Source organism: Neopelma chrysocephalum, unplaced genomic scaffold (genome assembly GCF_003984885.1).
Source record: "Neopelma chrysocephalum unplaced genomic scaffold, ASM398488v2 Primary Assembly neopelma1_23, whole genome shotgun sequence".
Lineage (NCBI taxonomy): Eukaryota > Metazoa > Chordata > Aves > Passeriformes > Pipridae > Neopelma > Neopelma chrysocephalum.
In genome coordinates this window covers 28,049,410-28,069,691 of record NW_020897691.1, presented here as the reverse complement: position 1 = coordinate 28,069,691, position 20,282 = coordinate 28,049,410, and the positions used below count along the sequence as shown (strand labels likewise).

General features: G+C 43.7%; 1 protein-coding gene across 1 annotated transcript; it reads left to right on the top strand.

Moving 5' to 3' along the window:
• Positions 1–215: 215 nt before the first annotated feature.
• HEY2 (hes related family bHLH transcription factor with YRPW motif 2) lies at positions 216–10,250 on the top strand. The gene is given in 6 exon segments (XM_027691930.1): positions 216–439; positions 1,586–1,664; positions 1,772–1,855; positions 4,440–4,521; positions 9,344–9,668; positions 9,670–10,250. Coding segments are annotated over 6 exon segments (1,008 nt in total). The 5' UTR covers positions 216–356; the 3' UTR covers positions 10,025–10,250.
• Positions 10,251–20,282: the final 10,032 nt, after the last annotated feature.

Here is a 20,282-nt window from a genome sequence, read left to right as displayed (position 1 = left end):
GAGGATACCCAGGGCCTCGCGCCGCCCCTTCCCGGCCCTGTGCCGGTGGCATCTCCGCGGCTCCGCTCTCCGCCTGCTGTGATCCGAGGGCGGTCAGGCCCCCGCTGGGCGACCGCTCGCTCCTCGGCACGGCTCCGCGCCCCGGCGGTGGGCGGCCCCCCTCCCGTCACCCTCGGCAGGGCGGGCCTTGCCGGGGGCGGGCCGTCGGGCTTGAGGCTGTGCCGCGGCGTGGGAAAGCGCCTCAGGGGGGTTTTCCCCTGCGGGGGGGGGGGGGCTGGGGGGGCCCCCCCCCCCCCCGGATTTATTTATCTCTGCCCCCGCCCCGGCTAGAAGCTGCGCCGCGCCCTGTGCTCACGATGAAGCGACCTTGCGAGGAAACTACCTCAGACAGCGACATGGACGAGACTATAGACGTGGGGAGTGAAAACAACTACTCGGGGTAAGTGGGGCACCCCTAGGGCCGCCGCCTCCGCCGGTGGCACGGGCCAGGATGCGCCCCGGGATGGGGCAAGGCGGCCGGGAATCCCGGCCACCCCGTCGGGGGAGGGGGTGGCCCCCTGAGGGGAGAGCGGGATGTTGTTGTGTCCCCACCGGTTAGCTGGCAGCCCATTCTTAGCCCACCGAAAATTAGCCCCGCAGTCTGACTGCCTGAGCCTCGAAATTACGTGAAGCACTCAAGCAGCTTGTGAGCCGCTTAATTTGCCATTTTCAATCAGATCTGTTCCAATATCGATCCTGAGCAGGCCGAACAACCTAGGGGAATCAGCGCCAGTGGAAAACGATCCGTGGAAAGTAAGCAGGGATCCACAGCAGTTGAACTTCAGCAAACCCGCCGTGCAAGCCGAGGGCGAGCAGTGGTGTTTGCCTAGGCAGGGCCGGGCTGGGCTTGCAGTGCGCACGGTGAGGGGCTTTAAGGCTGGTCCTGCCGATTTAGAGGCTCACGTACCGGACCTCCGTCTCGTCCGCATCAGTGGCCAAATGAGTGTTAAAGGCTAGTGGATTTTTTTCACTCGCTTATGATAAAATAAAAGCCTTTTCGTACTCATGGGTAATATAGGTTTAAAAGTGGATTTTGAATTCTGCTCCCGATGCCGAACGATGCAACAGAACCGGGCTGGGCAACTGGCATCGTAATTGAGCATCTATTGACTTGCATAGCAATGGGCTGGAACGTCAAAACCCAGCAGGCCTGGCAGAGGTTGTGTCATAGTGTACATCCACTTACCACTTCTGTTGGCATTTAGAGATGGTTCACGTGGGTTAGGGCTCGGTTCTTCAGCCTGTACAGGCTTTATAGGCAAAGGGATTTATATGCAAAGAAAATTAAAGCCACTGTGCTGGACAGTGAATTGTCTCCAAGAAAGGACTTTATTTCCAATAGAATGTTCTGTCAATTCAAAATATATGCTGGGACAGTCAAAACTGAAATCTCTCTCTCTTTAAAAATACTATGCAATGCAAGGAGTGTTTTCTAGGCATTGAAAATGGCATGAGGGGGACTGCACACGTAATATGGTGACCTTAGGTGTCTTCAAAGAGTTTTGTCAAGTTGTGCAAAACCTGACATACTTTTATTGTTCCACAGGCAAAGTAATAGTTCTATCATTCGATCAAATTCACCAACAACGACATCTCAGATCATGGCCAGAAAGAAAAGAAGAGGGGTATGTTGCATTTAATTGTTTTCGTATCTGACAATTTGCATGTGTGCTGTGCTTTTGACCTCCAACATTTTTTATAAACTTAATGTGTTTTGTTTTTTTGGGAATAGATTATAGAGAAAAGGCGCCGTGATCGTATAAATAACAGTTTATCAGAGCTGAGGCGGCTTGTGCCAACTGCTTTTGAAAAACAAGTAAGCCCTTTTTTTTTTTTTAAATTCTGTATCTCATCTGGCAATGCTAGTTCTCTTGTAAATCTCATTAAAATAATACTGTATGTGTCCTGATCTGGCACAAAGCAGGCATTTCAATAAAATGCTTTGTTGTGGCAAAACTATTAGGAACATAATTCATTATAAGGCTGAAAAACATTTCCATTCTTTGGCTTGTTTTTCCCTTAAGGGTAACTGTTCATGTTGCCTCTGTTCTTTCAATGAATTCCAGTAGTGGCTTTGTTGAAAATGTGCTTTACTCCATATTTTTAAAAATAACCTACACAAACGCGACATAACTCTCCCAAACCTGTATGTAAATTATCCTTCTGTCTAAATCTTTAAATATAATCTCCTTTTCCCCCTACTTTAAGAAACCTTTATTTTTAAATCTTGTTATTGCAAACTAATCAGTCCAGTTTCCTTAGAAAGGAACAGACAGTCTGGATTATTCACGTTTTAAAATAACTCTGTAGAACCAGTGCACGAGGAGGAGGAATAGGCCCATGTTTTGTGGGCTAGTGAAGTCAGTGATATATTCAGACTTTCAGTGAGAAAGTATTGAGCAGGAAAACTGGAAGGATCCAGCTAACTTTGGCTCAGCTCCGTGGTCATGAAATTTTAGACCAAAATCATAGAATACAATCTGTTCTTTTAAAAAAAGGCTTTTTGTTTTTGCCAGTCAAATTAATTTTTTTCAATATCTTGATTTTTATTTTTTGGGCTTTGATTCAATATTTAGTCTTGTTCCTGTTTTTCTGTATGTGTCTGAAGATCTATGGGTGTGTGCAATTGACACTGTGTTTCAATAAAAAGGAAACATCTGAAAATAAATAACCTGACTTTCTTGTAAAATAAAAAAACCCAGAAAATAAAAATCTGAGAGCAGGACTGGGAAGTGCTGATGCCAGTGGTAACTACGTGGCAAACACTGCACCGTATTAGGCCTGTTCCATCCCTGGCCTGAACAAAAGCTGGCTAAAACTGAACTTAAGTATTGGTGAGAGCATCACTTGTGTCACCTGCAATATGATTTTAGTAACTGGTAGTTGTCACTGTGCCCTTGCATTGGTACTGGCAAAACAGCGACAGAGATATTTTCAGCTAGATAAACAGAGGCAAGAGACAACAGTTGTTTGTCCCATTTTATTGTTTATTTCTTGAAAACCACAAACATTATAAAACAAGTCCTACAAGAGGCTTTGGAAATTACCCAGCACCATGCAGTTTTTAGCTATTAGTCACTCTTGCTGAGACAGCTTGTACTGTGTCTATGGAAAAGATGAAGTCTGAGAAAACTACAGGATGTAGTTACATGTAAAATGGGGAATTCTTACCAAAAATTAACAGGCACACCAACCTTTGTATGAGCAAAGCATTGAAAGCAATAAGCAGATTGAAAAAAATGCATTGGCGTAAAAATGAGCACGCACTGTATTTGGATCAGAAAATCCCACCATTTTTCTGCAATATGCCAAGGACAAAGTCATCAGTCCTTTTCCAGCTCCTTGACATTCAGCTCACTGGAGTTTCCAAGCTGGAGGTTTAGTTTCGCTTCCGCCTCCTTCCCTTCCCAAATCGCAGCACCGCTCTCGAGACCATAGCAGAGATGGGCGCTGTGGAGGAGGGTGTAAGCCTTGCCTAATTCGCACACGTGCCAGCTGGGTGAAGCCGGCTGAGACAGTGAGGTGGCCCAGATGATAACTAAGAGAAGGAAATTTGCTTGCAGGATGTGATCCACCGATATCTGCAGCTTGTTTTAGCTGATGCCAAGGGATGATCTCTTCCTGGGAAATAACATTTGTGTTGTCTGGGAGTGCTCCAGATATTGAAGGGAATGCTACCAGGCAAAATAGTTTTATTTATATATTAACACTACCTTTTGAATTGTATTTTGTACTTTTTCAGTACCTGTTGAGCTCTGTGAGCCACCCCTAGTATCAGAAAAGATTTTTATTGACAGAGGAGCTACACCCTTGCTTTTTCACAGTACTTAGTCCTTAAAACTAGGCCTCTCACTAACTTAAAATACTGTGGACTGTGTAGCTGTTTTTTCAGTTGAGAATGAGAATTAAATATTCAGCAGCAAAATAACGTGCTGAAAAGGAACAGGCGATTAAGAGAGGGGTAGTGCTGCGTATGTGTCCGCAGGGACATCTACTGGTAATAGCACAGAAAGTAACGTTGCAGCAGGATCTTCATTGATGACCATACAGACCCGTCCTGTCAGCTCTCCATTTGTGTTTGTCATTAAAAAGAAGTCCAGGAAGTTACATATTTCTCTCATTTCATAAAGATGTCATCCTACAATACCTTCAAGGCCAGAGCTACACTGAGCCATAGCCCTAATAAAGCAAAATTCTGCTGCTGCTTATGTCACTAGATAGGAGATGGCATTAGTTCTTAGACAAAGTCTGGAAAGCAGATGCTCACGAAAGAATTAAGCTGAAAATGTCCTAATGATAGGGGAAATTGAAACCATAAGGCTGAGCTCAGTGGAAAGTATATCAAATTAAAGTTTCTAGTACCCGTAAGCCTTTATTTATATGTTTCTCTTATCTCAAAGGGATCTGCCAAATTAGAAAAAGCGGAAATACTGCAAATGACAGTGGATCATCTGAAGATGCTGCAGGCGACAGGAGGTAAAGGTAAGGAGCCAGTGATTTCTTTTTTAATATTTGGGGAAATCTCAGCAAAAAAAAAAGTGCTTTGAGGAACTGTGATAGGCGTTTCCAGATTAAAGGAGTGGAAATCAATGCTAATGGCAGGATTGAACTCGTGGGAAAGAACTACCGGGACAAAAGAAGCACTTGACCCTGGGCTTGTGTTTGCTTTCATAACACTGTGGGAGTAAAGGCTTCATTCACAGGCAGCCCAGTCAGAGATTTGTTTGGGGTTTCCAAAGAGCACTGAAATCTGCACAGGGAGACAAAACAAATACACAAACACCAAACATAAACAGAAGGTCTGTGGCAACAATTGTATAGCACAAAACCGATGCTAAACCTCATTATCCAGCAGCTATACCGAAGGAAGTGGATGGAGAGGAACTTTATTTTTAAATATTTTCTTTGTTCTGGAAAGACTTTTCAGTGCCAGGTTAGACCGTCTCATTCACCAGAACAAAACCCAGTCTTGCTCTATACAGCTCCAGGTATCTGATAAAGCAGACAGACAGGAGGCTAGCAGTGCTCTCTGCACTCATATTTCTGTGCCACGTCTGTGTGTCAGAGTCCTGGGTAGCTCCCTGTTAATGGGTGCTGGTGTGACACAGTGGCTGCACCGGCTGACCCGCTAGATCAGCCAACTGCCAGGAGTCGAGCGTACCTCGCTTGTGCAAGCTGACAGTCCTGAAGCTGAAGGCCAAATGATTTCAGCCACCCACGAGGTGTTCTGTGTAGTCATGATTTTGGAACTTATTTGGAGCGAAAAACTTGCTGGCATCCTGTAAGCACGGTTCCACGTCCCATGCCATCAACTTTGATCATTGTTCAAATTGTGGTAATGAAAACCAGCTGATTCTTCATTCACCCACTATGCTATATAGGTAAAGGCTAGAAAAGAAGCTGCTGCTTCTTTCTTCCTTTTTTTGATTAAAGTTTTTAGCGCACGATTGAATTATTGCTTCTTTCCGTACCTTGCAGCAATTACAAAACTCAGCTTAGAACCAGTGCATGCCTAACAACAGATGGCTATAGGAGAGCATGTTGAAGGCTGGTGGTCTGTTAATTGTGAAAATTAACACCAAGCTGATATACGTTTTTTCTACATGTTAAGGAGTTTCTTCTAGGAGTCCATTTAAGCTTAAACTTTATGGGTGACTGGTTCAGTGAGAGATGAAAGGAATATTATTACCCACCAGGTAACAGACATGCCTCTGGATTCCTTGGAAAATGTGCAAAATTTAAAAAAGAAATTAATGTATATGTATAGGAAGTCCTTGAAGAAAGCACTATTTAGTTGGTAAAGCTACACACTTGAAAGTTACAAAACACCAGAATTGATCACGCTTGTGCAATCTGGATTTGGATACTCTGTGTGTGTGCATGAAGGTGCCATCTCTAATTGTGTGGTAGCGTTCCACAAGCTCTGTCTCACTCAGTGCACAGAGCAAACAGCACTCGTCTGCTGAGGGAAGTGGTGGCTGTTTCACTTCATCCTCCCTATGCGACGTGTGGTTCAGCTATCCCAGCCTGACCCCCACTTCACATGACACATTTTTCCTCTGAGGAGCTGCAGCAGCTCCCGCCCCTCCAATGTCGGCAGCAACAGCAAGAGGGCCAGGAGGTGAACCCAGTCAGAGGCCTAATTTAACAGGAAGCTTCCTTTCCTTGCTTCTCCACCCAAAAAAAAGTATATGGGGGATTTTTTTATAACTGGGTCAGTTGGCTCAGCTAGCAAGGGTGTGAGCCGTGGGACAGAGAGAGGTGTTGGCAGAGGCCCAGCCTCTGGCTGATACTAGCCAAGCTGGATGCTGTTAGCAGTCCCAGGTTCCGTGGTCTGGTCTCTTCCTTGGTCAGCCACTAATGCTATGCGTCTGCTGCCCAGGCTAACTCTGGCACACCTGTAGCAGTGCAGGGAAGGATGAAGCGTTGGGGTGTGGGGAGAAGTGATGCAGGCTGATTTCTGCAGCTGCCTCTCACACTATGGTCCATAGTGGGTGGCCCATCAATGTAATACCTGATTGCTTCACAAATACTACAACTTTATCTTCTCCTTCTGTCCCACAGATAAGAGTAATCTCACTGCATGAATTAAGAAACTGTAAGAAAAAGAGGTTTGAGAATTAGTACTGGGCAAAGTTTAAGCCTGCTTTCCTGCTTAATATTTTATTTTGCAGCTTAAGTAACAGTTTTAAATGTAACTTCTTAGGATGTTTTTAAAGTAGATGTGTGTTTTATTTGCAAGTGTAGTTATTCTTGCTTAATAATTCATCTTGTGAACAGAAGTTTTTTGTATCAGCAAGAAAGTCAGTTTCATAATTTTTCCCATGGACAAAAGCCATTATTGCAGGAAGGAGAAATGGGTCCTGATACCCTTATTCTCCCCTGCATTAAGGGCTGGGGAGAATTTCTCATCCTCCTCCTCATGCAGAAAGGAGGATACCCAGGATGGGGAATGCATTGGGCTCGGCAAGTCAGGATGGTGTCCGCCACTCTCAGCATACTGAGCTTGAGGTGGGCATAGTGGAAGGAAAACCAATGTGGCTTCTGACCCTTCTCTACTTTTCTGAGCTGCCAGGGTGGGCAGGCAGATGTCTCTGAGGACCTGTGCAGACTGCGCGTTTCCGCCACCCTGATGCGGGTGCGGGCAGTGGTCTCTTGTTCACGTTGAGTTATTATTTTGGCCTGGGGCCAGGGCTGTTTGCTGACAGTGCAAGCATGCACGGGGAGGAGTGATTTGTCAACAGCGAGTTGCTTGCTGAGACCTCAGTGTGGTTTTATTGCAGATTCACTGCAAATTTAGCTTGAGTGACTGATACCTGAGTCAGTAGCATGGGTTTGTGTAGCTCAAATGACCTGTGCCCTGTGTGCAGCGTGGGTGGGTTATTAGGACAGCTGAAGTAAAACCAAGACTTCCCATTTGCTACAAAACACTGGCATGTACATGTGTAGGTGGTGGTGGAGGATGTTCTTGGGTTTTGGAACGAAACGAGAAATAACATTTTTAAGTCCCTCTCAGAGGGGGGAAGCCAGAGAAGGGGAAACCTGGGAAAGATAACCATCAAAATATAATGGAGCCTGGGAGTCCCAGCTCTCATCTACCCTCTGTTTTTGTGTCTCGGCCACCATAGGAGACTGAAAGGGAGCCAGGATCACCAGGGCTTTGGGATGGCTCGTCACAGAGCCAGCAGCGCAGACTCAGAGGAAGCTGGTGACAATCACATCCCCCACATCTCCTCCGGTCCAGAAGGAGGGACAGAGGGAGGCTGGGAAGCCCTGGCTTGAGCCGAGTGCTCTCAGGACTCCCAGGCTGGCTGACTTGTGGCCAGAGTTGGGAAGCGGTTTTGGCTCTGCGTCAGCCCCTCTGAAGCCGCTGGAGGTCCTGGAGCCTCCAGCCTGGCTGACTGGCACCCAAGAAGGTACCCTCCTATCTCCCTACTGCTGGCATGCCTGGTCTTTGTTTCTCAGGATTTCACTCAAACTGAGGCATTTCCACAGATCATTTGGTTGCAGTGGACCTAGCAGGAGAAAAGCTTTGAGAAATTAGTGCTTGCTGACAGGAGTTGTTGGCCCCTCATGCTTGCTGATCTGCTGGCCGAGCCAGAGTTTCTCTCGGGTTCAGATGAGTGAGATGGCCTACAGCAAAAGTGCCATTGTGATTTGGCAAGAAGGGGTGTATAGTTGGGCACGCAGTGTTGGAAACACTCCTTTCTAGCTTGCAAATTTATAGAAGTGAAAAAAGCCATCTAAGGTGCTAGCACTTTTCAGAAAGGCAGAGATTATTTCATGACAGAGTACAAGGTATTGCTGCCACATTCCTCCATAATAAGGGCCCTTGATCTTTATATATGGACACACATCATTGTCATGCATACCTAAAAATTTTCATTGAATGCAAGTGGAAAAACACCATGCCAACTTGGGAGTGAATAGGATATTATTCCCCCAAGGAGGCTACATTTAAACTAAAATAGGAAAATTGCAAAAACTGGAATAGGTTTTTTTGATTGAAGAGCTGCAACTTAAACACAAGATTTTATGCTATACCCTTTTAGAAAGAGCGTATCATTTCATGTGCATTTAATAAGACACTTGTTTTTTACAAATGCTTTTTTGTCCTGGGCCTGTGAGGCTCCAGTTGCTGTTTGTTGAAATACCTCATGGGCCATATGACTGTCAGTCTTCCATCTCCAAATTAGCAATGGCATTACATAAAACGTTTTCTCAGTAAAGCTTTTTATTGTGTGTGTGCAGAGTCATCACAAGATGTTTTTAGTTTGTAGTTAAGTAACACCGTATGTCATATTGTCTTAATGACTCTCTGAAGTAGATGGGACCCCGGCAGTTACAACAACTATCTCACAATGTCAAGAAATAGTTTGAAGCATTCGGGTGAATGCCAGTGTAGGGAAGAAAAGGCAGGGTAGTACATGCAAGCTCTCTGATCTCCAGCCTGTTTCTTTGTGTGGATAAGCATCTCATTCACACATATAGGATCAACACTGCACTGCAGCAGCTTGCCGAGGAATTTCAGGAAAGGCGTCATGAATCTTTTAAAGCGTCTTATGGACTTAGTTCTTTTCATGTGTATATTGTCTGCATAAACAACTGCAGCCTATTGCATTACAGGTATGGTCACAGAGATCCTTTACAGATCAGAGAACCAACTTCTCATATTCCACATCTTAACCCATAAATGGCAAATGGGTGATGGGGCAGCTGAGCCAGGACTGGCTGGGCTGTTTCATCTAATGTTGGCTGGGAAGCCAGCTCCACACTCAACACATCTTTTGCCCTCCCCTTGCAGGTTATTTTGATGCTCATTCCCTGGCCATGGATTTCATGAGCATTGGCTTCCGAGAGTGCTTGACAGAAGTCGCAAGGTACTTGACTTCAGTGGAAGGTCTCGACACATCTGACCCCCTGCGTGTTAGACTCGTGTCTCACCTGAGCACCTGTGCATCTCAGAGGGAAGCTGCTGCCATGACCTCCTCCATGGCCCACCACCACCACCCCTTGCATCCTCACCACTGGGCAGCTGCCTTTCACCACCTCCCGGCTGCTTTGCTGCAGCCAAATGGACTACACGCCTCCGATGCCGCCCCATGCAGACTCTCCTCAGATGTGCCCCCCCCATGGCTCCACCCTGCTCACGGCCACCTTCGCCCACACCGATGCTGCCCTCAGAGTTCCCTCCGCTGGCAGCATCGCTCCCTGTGTCCCTCCTCTCTCTACCTCCCTCTTGTCCCTCTCAGCTACTGTTCATGCTGCAGCAGCAGCAGCTACAGCTGCTGCCCAGAGCTTCCCCCTCTCCTTCACTGGCACCTTCCCCATGCTTCCCCCCAGCGCGGCTGCCGCTGCCGTAGCTGCGGCAACAGCCATCACCCCTCCGCTGGCCGTATCGGCCACTGCCAGCCCCCAGCAGGCCGGCAGTGGAGGCAGCACAAAATCGTACCGACCCTGGGGGACTGAAGTTGGAGCATTTTAAGTCCGCCCCTCTCTCCTCCCAGTCCAGCTCCCTCCTCTCCCTCAGCACACGCATATGTGCTCAACCCACGTGCCCACACACACACACCCACGCATGGGCCTCTGGGACTTGGTGTGTCCTTCCCGCTCAGGCTGCCCGGGTAGCCGCCTTCACCCAAAGGGCCTGAGAGGTGCCGGCAAGTCCACCGAGGAATGGCACAGTTATCTTCCTCACTGGGGTACTGGAGAGGTCATGGGCACCTTCTTCTTCCCAGTTTGTCTTGCTGGAGGCACCTTGAGGGACCAGCAATGGCTTTCATAACAGTGTGACCATATTGGCACGTAGAGGTTTCCTGTGAAATACTTAGGAATATGTAGACATTAGAACTAATAATTCTCCAGCTATGCATCCTTGCTTGGCAGAGAGTGAGGGATTGCATCTACCAGGTCTACTCAGGCTAGAAAAAGAGTTTAAGTTTCATAAGTGCCTGACATTGAAAAAATAATAAATAAATATATATATGTGTGTGTGTTCTGCTAAAAGAAATAACATTGCACAGGTATAGAAATGGTATGGGGGACAGGCAAAATTCTGCATTCAACTTCAGAACTCAGATACATTTCCAGGGCAGAGTGTGCTCTTGAAGGGGAGAGGGTTTTTTAGCCAAAAGATTGCCCAGGAAGAATGTTCAATTTGACAGGCCTAGTTGTCACTTCCTTAGTTCACTTTCTTTGTACAGACTTGCTAAATTGTGACGTCTAGCATAGCACTGGCAAAAGCAATTATCTTATCAGTGCTGGGATTAATAAACGTTTCAGCGCTGCCTGTGAGCCCTGAGGCACCCATTTTTATGGCTTAAACATGGTGCTAGCTCTATCTGCACAAACAGTGAATTTGTCATGCACCCAGGTAACCACCTATTTTAAGCGTGCACACTTGGATACAGTTGATTCATGCCAATACAAGAGACTCAGTGTTGTAAGAGTTCAGTTTAACTTATTTAGCTGTATTTGGACATTTACTTTTAGCTGATTCCGTGTAAGATCTCTCCTTTTCACTATCAGTTTCTGGGAGAATGATCACTCTGGGTATGAATGAAGCTATGTTAGGGACAATTTTTAAATTGGCTATTAACATGCCAACATTGTAATGTGGGTTTGATTCCAAACCAAAATGAATGTATTAATGGGATGTAAATTATTTTGTCAATACCCAGATAACTAGTGCTGCATAAAATGGTTTGCTTTCATTTTCTATTACAGTGACTTAAAATAACATAAGTATTTTAATACATCCAGTCAAGAACTAGAGATTTTATGTAAAAAAAAATAATAAAAATAAAGCACAGCATGTATTATTATGCACTTGATTTCTCTGCTGTGTGGAGAAAGCAATAAGCATTGAGAATGTTAAACATTATGCAAAATATACTTTAAAATATTTGTTTTAAAAATACCGTACCTACTCGGTCTTTTATGCATTACCTTGTTAACCTTTTTCTATGCAAAAGTCTTTACATATCACTAATTAAACGAAGTCCTTTTTGACTGCGTTTTATGGATGATTTGTTGCAGTTTTTGTTTGTTTTTGAGGAATAGTCATGGACTCACAGTTGTTTTCTGCCACTGGTAACAAGCCTGTTGGCTGCTCTGTACTCTTCTGCTCCCCTTGTTCAGCCCGGAAGCCTGTCTCATACAGTGTGCTCTGGAATAGGCAGGAAAAAGCAGCAGTAAAACAGCACTGGTTTTCAGGCTTGTAAACTGGTTCTGCATTGACAGTGTGCTTAATAATGCAAACATATCCGTCCATCCTGGAGAGCCCCAAAAATCATTGGGGTTTTTAGGTTCAGCTTTTCTTCAGATCCACGCTAAGGGTTTAGAAGGCAAAAAGTTTGACATCATTAAATATACAGAATGAGAGGACGTAGTTTTTACCACCAATTTTGATCTTCTAATTTGTCAGTTCTCACTGAGGCAAGGGTTTGCTTTGTTTCATCTGAGACCTGCAAAGCCCCTCTATGGAAGGTGTGTAAAGCTCTGTTTAAAGGTATGAGCATGAAGTCTTACATGTCTGAATGCCCAAGTTACAGCTGACAAGACTGTGGCACAGAAGAAGGGTGACCACCCTACAGTCAGACAGATATTTCACCTGTGATCAAAAGCCTCAGCAGCCTCAGCTTGGTGGCTCACTCCCTACGATCCCTTTCTCCCAAATGTTAAACCTGGAACCGATCCCTGCCTGAATCAACTGATCTCCAGCACCTAGGTGAGGAGGGGGTTGTGATTCTTATGAACAGCATTCTGTCCCGTGGAAAAAATGGACAAAAGAGGGGAAAGAAACCTTGCAATCCCTGCACTGTAAATCAACCTTGATATTCTTTGAAGTATTGTATGGAGGGGAATATGACATTTTTCTGATTAAGGACAGTAATGCTGTACTGCTGTACTGCCATTTTTAGCAGCATACAGTTCAGGTACCATTCACTTTATATGTATGTAGTTTCAAGAAAAAAGATGACATTGATGAACTGGCAGGTATATAAAAAGTGGGGGTTACATGAAAAAGAGCAGGTTGCAGTCCTCCTTGACTTTAAGATGTTAACTATTAACCTGCCTTCTAAGAGCCTGGTAGGAGGTCTCCAATTCATGTATCGTTAAAAATTGGCACCCACTGACTCGGTTCCCTCAGGCCTTCAATCTAATTGATGTGCTCCAAAACATTATAATTTGTTTCCCCAAATGCAATATTCTGCCTCATTCTAAATAAAAAGAGAAAAGTCAGTTTGAAAAAATATTTCTAAGACACTGATTAGATGAAAGTGTAGTTATTTTAACATCCTGAAACAATACACCACAGATGGATTTGCTGCAGCCTGTTGGTGCTTATCCCATTTTCACTCACAAAACAGGCCAGATCCATGGATGATGAGTTGCTGATGTTTCCTCTATTTCTTATTGTGTTACTTTTTGGTCTCCTCTATTGCTTGTTGTGTTCTCTTTTGTTTTGTTTTTGTTTCTTTTAATTCAATCACCTAGAGAGGCCAGGACACGAAGCAGGAGCTCATCCTTCATGCCTGTTCATTCCTAGGCTGTTGGGAACCTCTCTGAGAGTGGATGAACATTTTCCAAGTGAGAAATTAACGGAGAGGTATATTTCACATGTGCTGTTGGAAAGACATCAGAGGGTAATAGCTTCTGATGGCTTTGGTGCTAACAGGTGATGGTTGTGCTAACTGGTCAGAGCTGAAGAAGTCTATGCAGTTTTTAAAACAGAGCAAGGGAAAGCTGTTTACTTGGCATAACTAAGATCCAACAGGTAGGACTCAGGGCTGTGCATATGCAACCTTACTTCAGTATTTTTCTATCTTTATTATGCATTCAGTGATGAGTGGAACTGGATGAAGAATAAAGTTTTTATTTTATATCATTTAGGACATAATCATAGCACATACCACAAGAAGGCAAATCAGGCTGCTTGTTCAACAGTAAGCAGTTGGCTTTGACTAACTTTTCAATGGGTGGGTTTGCAACCTTAAATTCCAGTTATCAAGAGGATCAAAGCAGGTTATGCGATTTCCTAGAATGTTTTTCTTAAGAGGAAAAAACTAAAAACCAATTCTGTCACTCAGCATTAGCAGGCTCGAAACCTTAGCCCTCAGCAATGCAAATAAAAAGCACTTAGGCTGCTGAGAGAAGATTATTACCCTAGAGAGAAGACAGGCTACTGAGAAGCGGTGCTGCCTGTCCTCCCTTTGCTCTGATTGCAAGTGGAGGAAATCCGGCATTAGGTGTTGCCCAGAAGAAAAACCAGCTACTGTGGCTGAGTGTTGAATGCATATATTCAAAGTAGAATAATCATATCATAGTTGTGACTACATCTGCCTGAACAACTGCCAGGAGGTGCCAGTTCATGCTGCTGCCTCCTTAGTGTAAGCCTTCAAAATGTTTGTTTGCAGCTATTTTGGAAGATGACACTTTAATCAGGATGTCGTGAGATAAGCCTGGGACATGGATATTGGCAAATTCTTAGGGCTATTGTAAATGAGGAATTTCTTCGTTACAATAGGAAAAAGTCACAAGGATTTTTTAATCAGAAGATACAACATCAGAAAATCTACTGAAGTGTGGACTGTTACCAGCTTTGTAGTCACAAACCTCATTAGTCATCTGCTTCTACAGGCACAGATAGCCTGAGATCACACAAATGAGGACCTGGGTGATTGAACAGTCATTGGTAGTTTTGTCCAACTTCGAGAAAAGATGAAGGAATTGGTATAGCTTTGTTTGCAAGCCTCATTTTTGTGAGGTCATTGCGTGAACCTGAGTTAATTTTACTCAGCAGTGAACCTTTTATTTGTGCTCTGTTTCTCTGCTTCATCTTTTTACTCAGCAAGTACTTGCGTGTTTGGAAGCTAATGTGTAAAAACCTCAAAGGGATGATTGCAGCAACACATTCCACCATAACCAGAAATGATAAGCAGAGGAGCACCAGGCAGGTGCTAGAAGTGCTGGGATCTCCACTTGAGGGTAAACTAAACCTTTCCTGATTTATAAATGAAACAATATTTTGACAGATAATTATCTGAAAATATGTGGGATTTTTTTGTTTTGTTTTTTTTCCCTGGTAATTGCTACTACCGGAAGTTGTAAAGTGCTATTAATGTGTAAATACAATCACTCAGCATTTAGTTGCCTAAATGTTTGCTATGTCCTAAGATGGGCTTCAACCTCTGGAAGGTGCAGGTCTCCTTTGTGTCTTGTGTCACCTCTGCCTCTGTGCAGATGCCTGGGAAACCCAAGTTGCTTAAGTGGCACTAAATGTGTGTGGCCAGGCAACTGAATTTCTCCCTATCTTGCATAATCTCTGGAGATGTGATCTATTTTTTTCAAAGAATCAGACTCCTCACCAGAAGAAACAACAAAACAATATCAAAATCCTTTGGTGATAATGTGTTGTCATCATCTATTAATCCTTTAAAACTAAGACTTCATTCAACACTAATTTCAGAAGTTCTCTTAATGGTCTGACTGCAGCAGTGGCAGTGATTATAAGATGATACCAATAATTTATTTTTAAGGGATATTTTTCTCCATTCATGGTGGCAAGGCAAAGCTGGGACACATGAATTGGTGTCATACCCTAGATAATCAAATATCAGAAGCAAAAGGAAATTATCATGGGAAATAAAATGAAGTATGTCTGGGTGAATTACTTTCATGGTCTGGAGAGGCAGACTCTTTTTTTACAGATATACCTGCCAATATTGAATTCAAGCAAAGCTAAATGTTTTAGACAATGTTTATCTGAAGAGTGCTATTACTTAGTCTACAGGAAAGTCCTTCTGAGGTGTTGACTTAATTTTGCTTTCTGCCCAGTCCATATTTGGCATTTTTCTCTTCTACAAAGGAAAGTCTTCAGGATGAAAAAATACCTTGATACAACACTGAAATTGTGATTGCTGGGAAATTTCGAACGCTGCCAGTGTCTTCATGTGTGTTACACTGCAAGAGCTCTGCACACAGTGCTGCAGGAAACAGTGTCTCAATAGAAGATCAATGAAAAGTGTTTTACTTGTAAAGAATACCCATACATATTACTGTGTGGTAAGTGAAAATCTAACAAATGACTACAAGGCAATACAGAAACCTAAGAAGACAAAATTATAATTACTTAAAGGCCCCTTATAATTACTTCCCGCCCCCTTTGTTTTGATTTAACTCAGAATGCCGTATTTTTTGTATATATCTCAGACACACAAGTAACTTCAATTTTCTTTAGGAGAAGGACTATCTCCCTTGAGTAGTTTAAAAGAAAAGTTATGCATTCAAGGTACATTTTTGCAACTTGATTAAAAAGATGAGGTATGTTGTGTTGATTGTTCGCATAGTTTTTAATGTCACTTGCCAGCACAACTCTTGACTTTAATATACAAAACCTAAAATAAGGTAACATTGTTTTTCTCCCCCCCTCCTCTCTCTTTGTTGCTTTCTAAATGTATTTTGGTGGAGGAGAAGGGAGTTTCTTTTGCTTGGGTTTTCTGGGGTTTGTTTTCCTGAAGAGGCACCAGGGTGGCAAGGGGGAATGGCAGCTGGGATGCTGCCTCCTTGGGCAGCAAGAGCATCTCCTTCCCTCTGGGTAGGCAAAGCTGCTTCCTCTCCTTTTCCCTCCCCTGCCCTCTTTTTGGGCAGCCATCCCACCAGGTGTCTCCCTCCCTCCTTTCCCAGCATGGAGGAGATGCAACCTCAGTGAAAGGTCCCTGCCAGGCAGCCATCCCAGCAGCAGCCGGTGGCAAGGACCAGCTGCCAGCCTGAGATTTCATCAGGCTGTCCTAGTCCCCCTCACCACACTTTTTGTCATTTTGTTGATCATAAAAGCTGAAGTGAATGTTTTTTGATAATTATCTCAGACCTTCAGCCTCAATCTGCTGTCACCAATGTCTGTTTCCTTCCCCGCTCATGTTATCAGGAGTCTGATACCTGCCCAGTTACAATGACTTTGACCCTTCATTTTATTATTGGATTTAGTGGATAAAAATGCTACAAACAGCATTCTCAAAACAAAACAAATAAAACCATTTCTTGATACTGCTGGAAACTGACCTGCATATGCTGCTCTGTCCTCCTTCAAGGTCTGCTAAACTGATAAACAAGATTCCCATTAGTAAATCACTATTGGATCATTAAACCTTTTTAAGGCAGTGTGTGCCTTACCAAGCGAATGAGGATTACGACACAGCAGTGGCTGCTGCCCACCGACAATCATGGGAACCAACCTCAGTAATAAATCCATTAATTATCTGGCTTACTTTGACCGGTTCTCACGCCAGAGCCGCTCCTTTGATGTGACCGTCAAACCCCAAGGATGCCCAATAGCAGTAGCCACCAACAAAACAAAAGAGAAGTAATAATTCAAAACAAATGTGTAAAACCTGCTTGCTCGTATGCGCAGCTTTTGCAGTGGGGTATTTCTGTCCCTGTGGACCAAACTGGAGAAAAAAAAAATGGGAAATAAAGCCCTTTTTTTACTGTATATAATCTTTTAAGGGAAGAAGAGCTAGATATGTTAGAGAGATATTTTTTAGCTATCATTAACATGCATGACTTTTTCAGCAAAGGAAAGGGGTTCCCTGTTGCTTTTCAAAATCAGTCTTATAGTTGATCAATATGCACTTAGGACTTGTCCTGCAGATGGACTAAGGATGTCCTTCTGAGGGACACAGAGGAACTATTCCTCTTCATTGTGATTATTTGTATAAACAAAATGATTTACACTTTCAATCCTGCAAGACCAAAACTTTGAAGGATGCATTCTTATTTGTCTAATTTTTAAAAATTTTGGGGGTCCAGCTACTTTTGAGTGTTTAAATACATCAGAAATAAAACTGTTTGTTATCCTACTTCTTGGCTACCCACCTGTAAAGTTGGAATAATGTTATTTAATTCTTGTCCTTGATCTTGTCTAATTAGACTTTAGACTCCAGGGGAAAGATTGTCTCCTAACTCATCATCATCTTGTGAGAACCTGAGTTTCTGGCCCTTACCATAAGCCTCTGGTTAATAGAAGATAGTAGCTCTCCTGGAGCCCAGATGATAGTGAGGGAGACAAATTTCTGATGGCATAAGGGATGACATGGAAGAAAATCCCCTTTAAATTGTATGACCAGAAGAGAAGCAGAACTTATTAAATTACTTTTAATTGTTTGACTTTTTACTTTTCAAGGAGGATCAGCAAACCGTAACAAACACTAGGTACAAAAGATTTTAAGATACCTCGTTTTCAGGAGCACTAAAATACTTGTAAATATACCAATATGATGGGAATGAATAAGCAGAGGGCACTGCTTCTGTGTATTGCTGCGCTGAGCTGTCCTGGGGAAATTGTTGCCTCATGCCTGGAGTGGGGTGATTCTTGCCTGTCTGTAGGCAAACAGCTGCCTGCTCCTGCTGCCTGCAGTGTGTTTGCCTCATGCTGCTGAGAGTTATGTACTGCAAATAGCCCATCAACGGAGTGCAGTCACCAAGAAAGCAGACATGTAGGGGGTGATGGGCACCTGTTCTAAACTTCTGTGTTTCTGAAGAAGTGTGTCAGCACAGCATGCCACAGGGAGCTGTTGCATATTACCTGCATCCACAGCCAGAACCACCAGCCACCTGTCACTCCTTTCTCACCAAAGACAGATTTGGGAAGCTCATGGTGGTAAGCCCAAGGGTGAGCACTTCAGAACTAGGTTTGGCACACACATAAAGGCTGCCTGTGAGCCTTGTAGCAGGGGAGTCATGGTGATAGGAGCTTATGAGCTCATGTTCATCCTCTCACGTGCTTCACACTCAGCTTCAGGCGGGTTGCTTAAGGGGACATGGGTGCAGTATGGTAGGAGGGATGAAAGCCACCCAGCAGGCTACAATAAGAAACTCCATTTCAATTGACCCAAGGCCACAGTCCAAACAAATCTGAAATTGAGACTTACTACCTGGCTTGGGGTGGAGAATGAACAAACTGAAGATTATATATTGCAAAACTTCACCCTGATTGAATTACACACGTAGTCTCTTATCTGAACAGAGAGGAAAATCATTCCTGTTTTTTCATTTATTTTGCTAGAACTCTTGCGCAGATCTGCAGCTTACAAAATACCAATTATGCCATTTCTAGAATACAGAGTTGTCATTTATGTAAAAAAATCCCTTGCAAAGGATGCAGGACCAGTTTGGGTGCAGAGCTGCAGAAGGCACCCTGCTATGGCCATGCTCCATCAGCCCAGCCACCTTGACCCTGTCTGGGTCACTGCTATTCCCTGTTACATGCAGCAGACAGCACCACCAGCCAGACCATGTATTGTAATAGCAATTTATAGTCTGTTATTATTTTCCTGCTTTTGGGGGAAACTGGCACTTCCCAGCTACGTTTTTCTGCCAGCAAGACAAAAATTAGGCACAGCATAATAATGTTGTCAATATAGTTTACTAAAATGTGATTAATCAAAAGAGCATATGGGAAACAAAGCATGGAAACGCAGAAGGTAATGATTGGCTGTAGCCACAAGGCAGTATAAAAAGGATCTAGAAAACAGATTTCCAGCATGCAAAAGTTCAGACTTTTAAAAGGATCAGAGCTTTCATAATTTCATGATCAGACCACTTCTTAATAGGATATGGCAATTGCTCCCGTTAAAGGACTTGCTGGAAAATGGTCCTTGGATAATATTATCCAGATCTGTGAGTGGTAATTAAATCTGCATTGGACTTCTGTTAACATTATCTTAAATAAAATATCTTGGTTTGGATAAAATAATTTCTCTTAAAACATGATTAAGAGTAAATTTCCCAACTGTAATTCTGAAGGGACAGTCCTAGGAGGATGTGAAATAAGGTTATGTTTTTTATCTTACTGTCCAGAAGGTGTTTCATATTGAATCTGTAGCTAGGAAGAGATTTACAGTTATATTTTAAGACAGCAATATTTTACAGAAAGAATCTTGAGATAGATAATAGGATGGGGAAAAAGTCTGGAGAAGGGATTGTGTGCCTGAAAGCTTCTTTTGGGGTTGTTTTTTTTTCTTCCACCTTCAGCAGTTTAATAAACACTTCGCCTTTTTTGTGTCGTTTGACTGCCATGGTGAAAATAGCACTAATGTCATAGCACAGACTGCTCCCATGGCTCACCATCCTTGTGAATCCATGCAGAAGGGAACGAAAGCAGACCTTGCCTTGTGTCCCTGGGCAGCCGATGCCCCGGGATCCTGACCTGGGATGCAGAAATTCTGCTTCTCTTCTTTGCCTTGGCACAAACTTTCTGCATGATCTTCAGTTCAAAATCTACAAGTGAAAAGCAGGGATGCTGCTGGTCCCCAGCAGAGCAGCTGTGAGGGTGAACACGTCCAGGGACACGTGGTTCTTTGTCACTCTGGTAATGGTATGTATCATTAATGTATTAATGCCACAGATAGGATGAGGTGTTAGAGTCCAAGTCGTACTCCTGATAATACTGTGTGGCTTTTCTTTTTTTTTCTTTAAATGCCATGTTAAGACTGTTTAAAGACAGCTTGTAGTTTCCATGTACAACTTCTGAACTGGGCTGCATATAATTTGCCTTAATAACAACTTCATTTGTGCATGAAGTTGGCTTTATCAGCACATACAAAGCCTTCATTACTCGTTGGAATGAACGGGCACAATGTTAACCTATGGAATTGAATCTGAAATCTCCAGAGCAGGGACCGCTCTGGGAGCCACGGGCGGGCGGTGGCAGACACAGGACCGGGCTGCCACCTCGTGGCGTG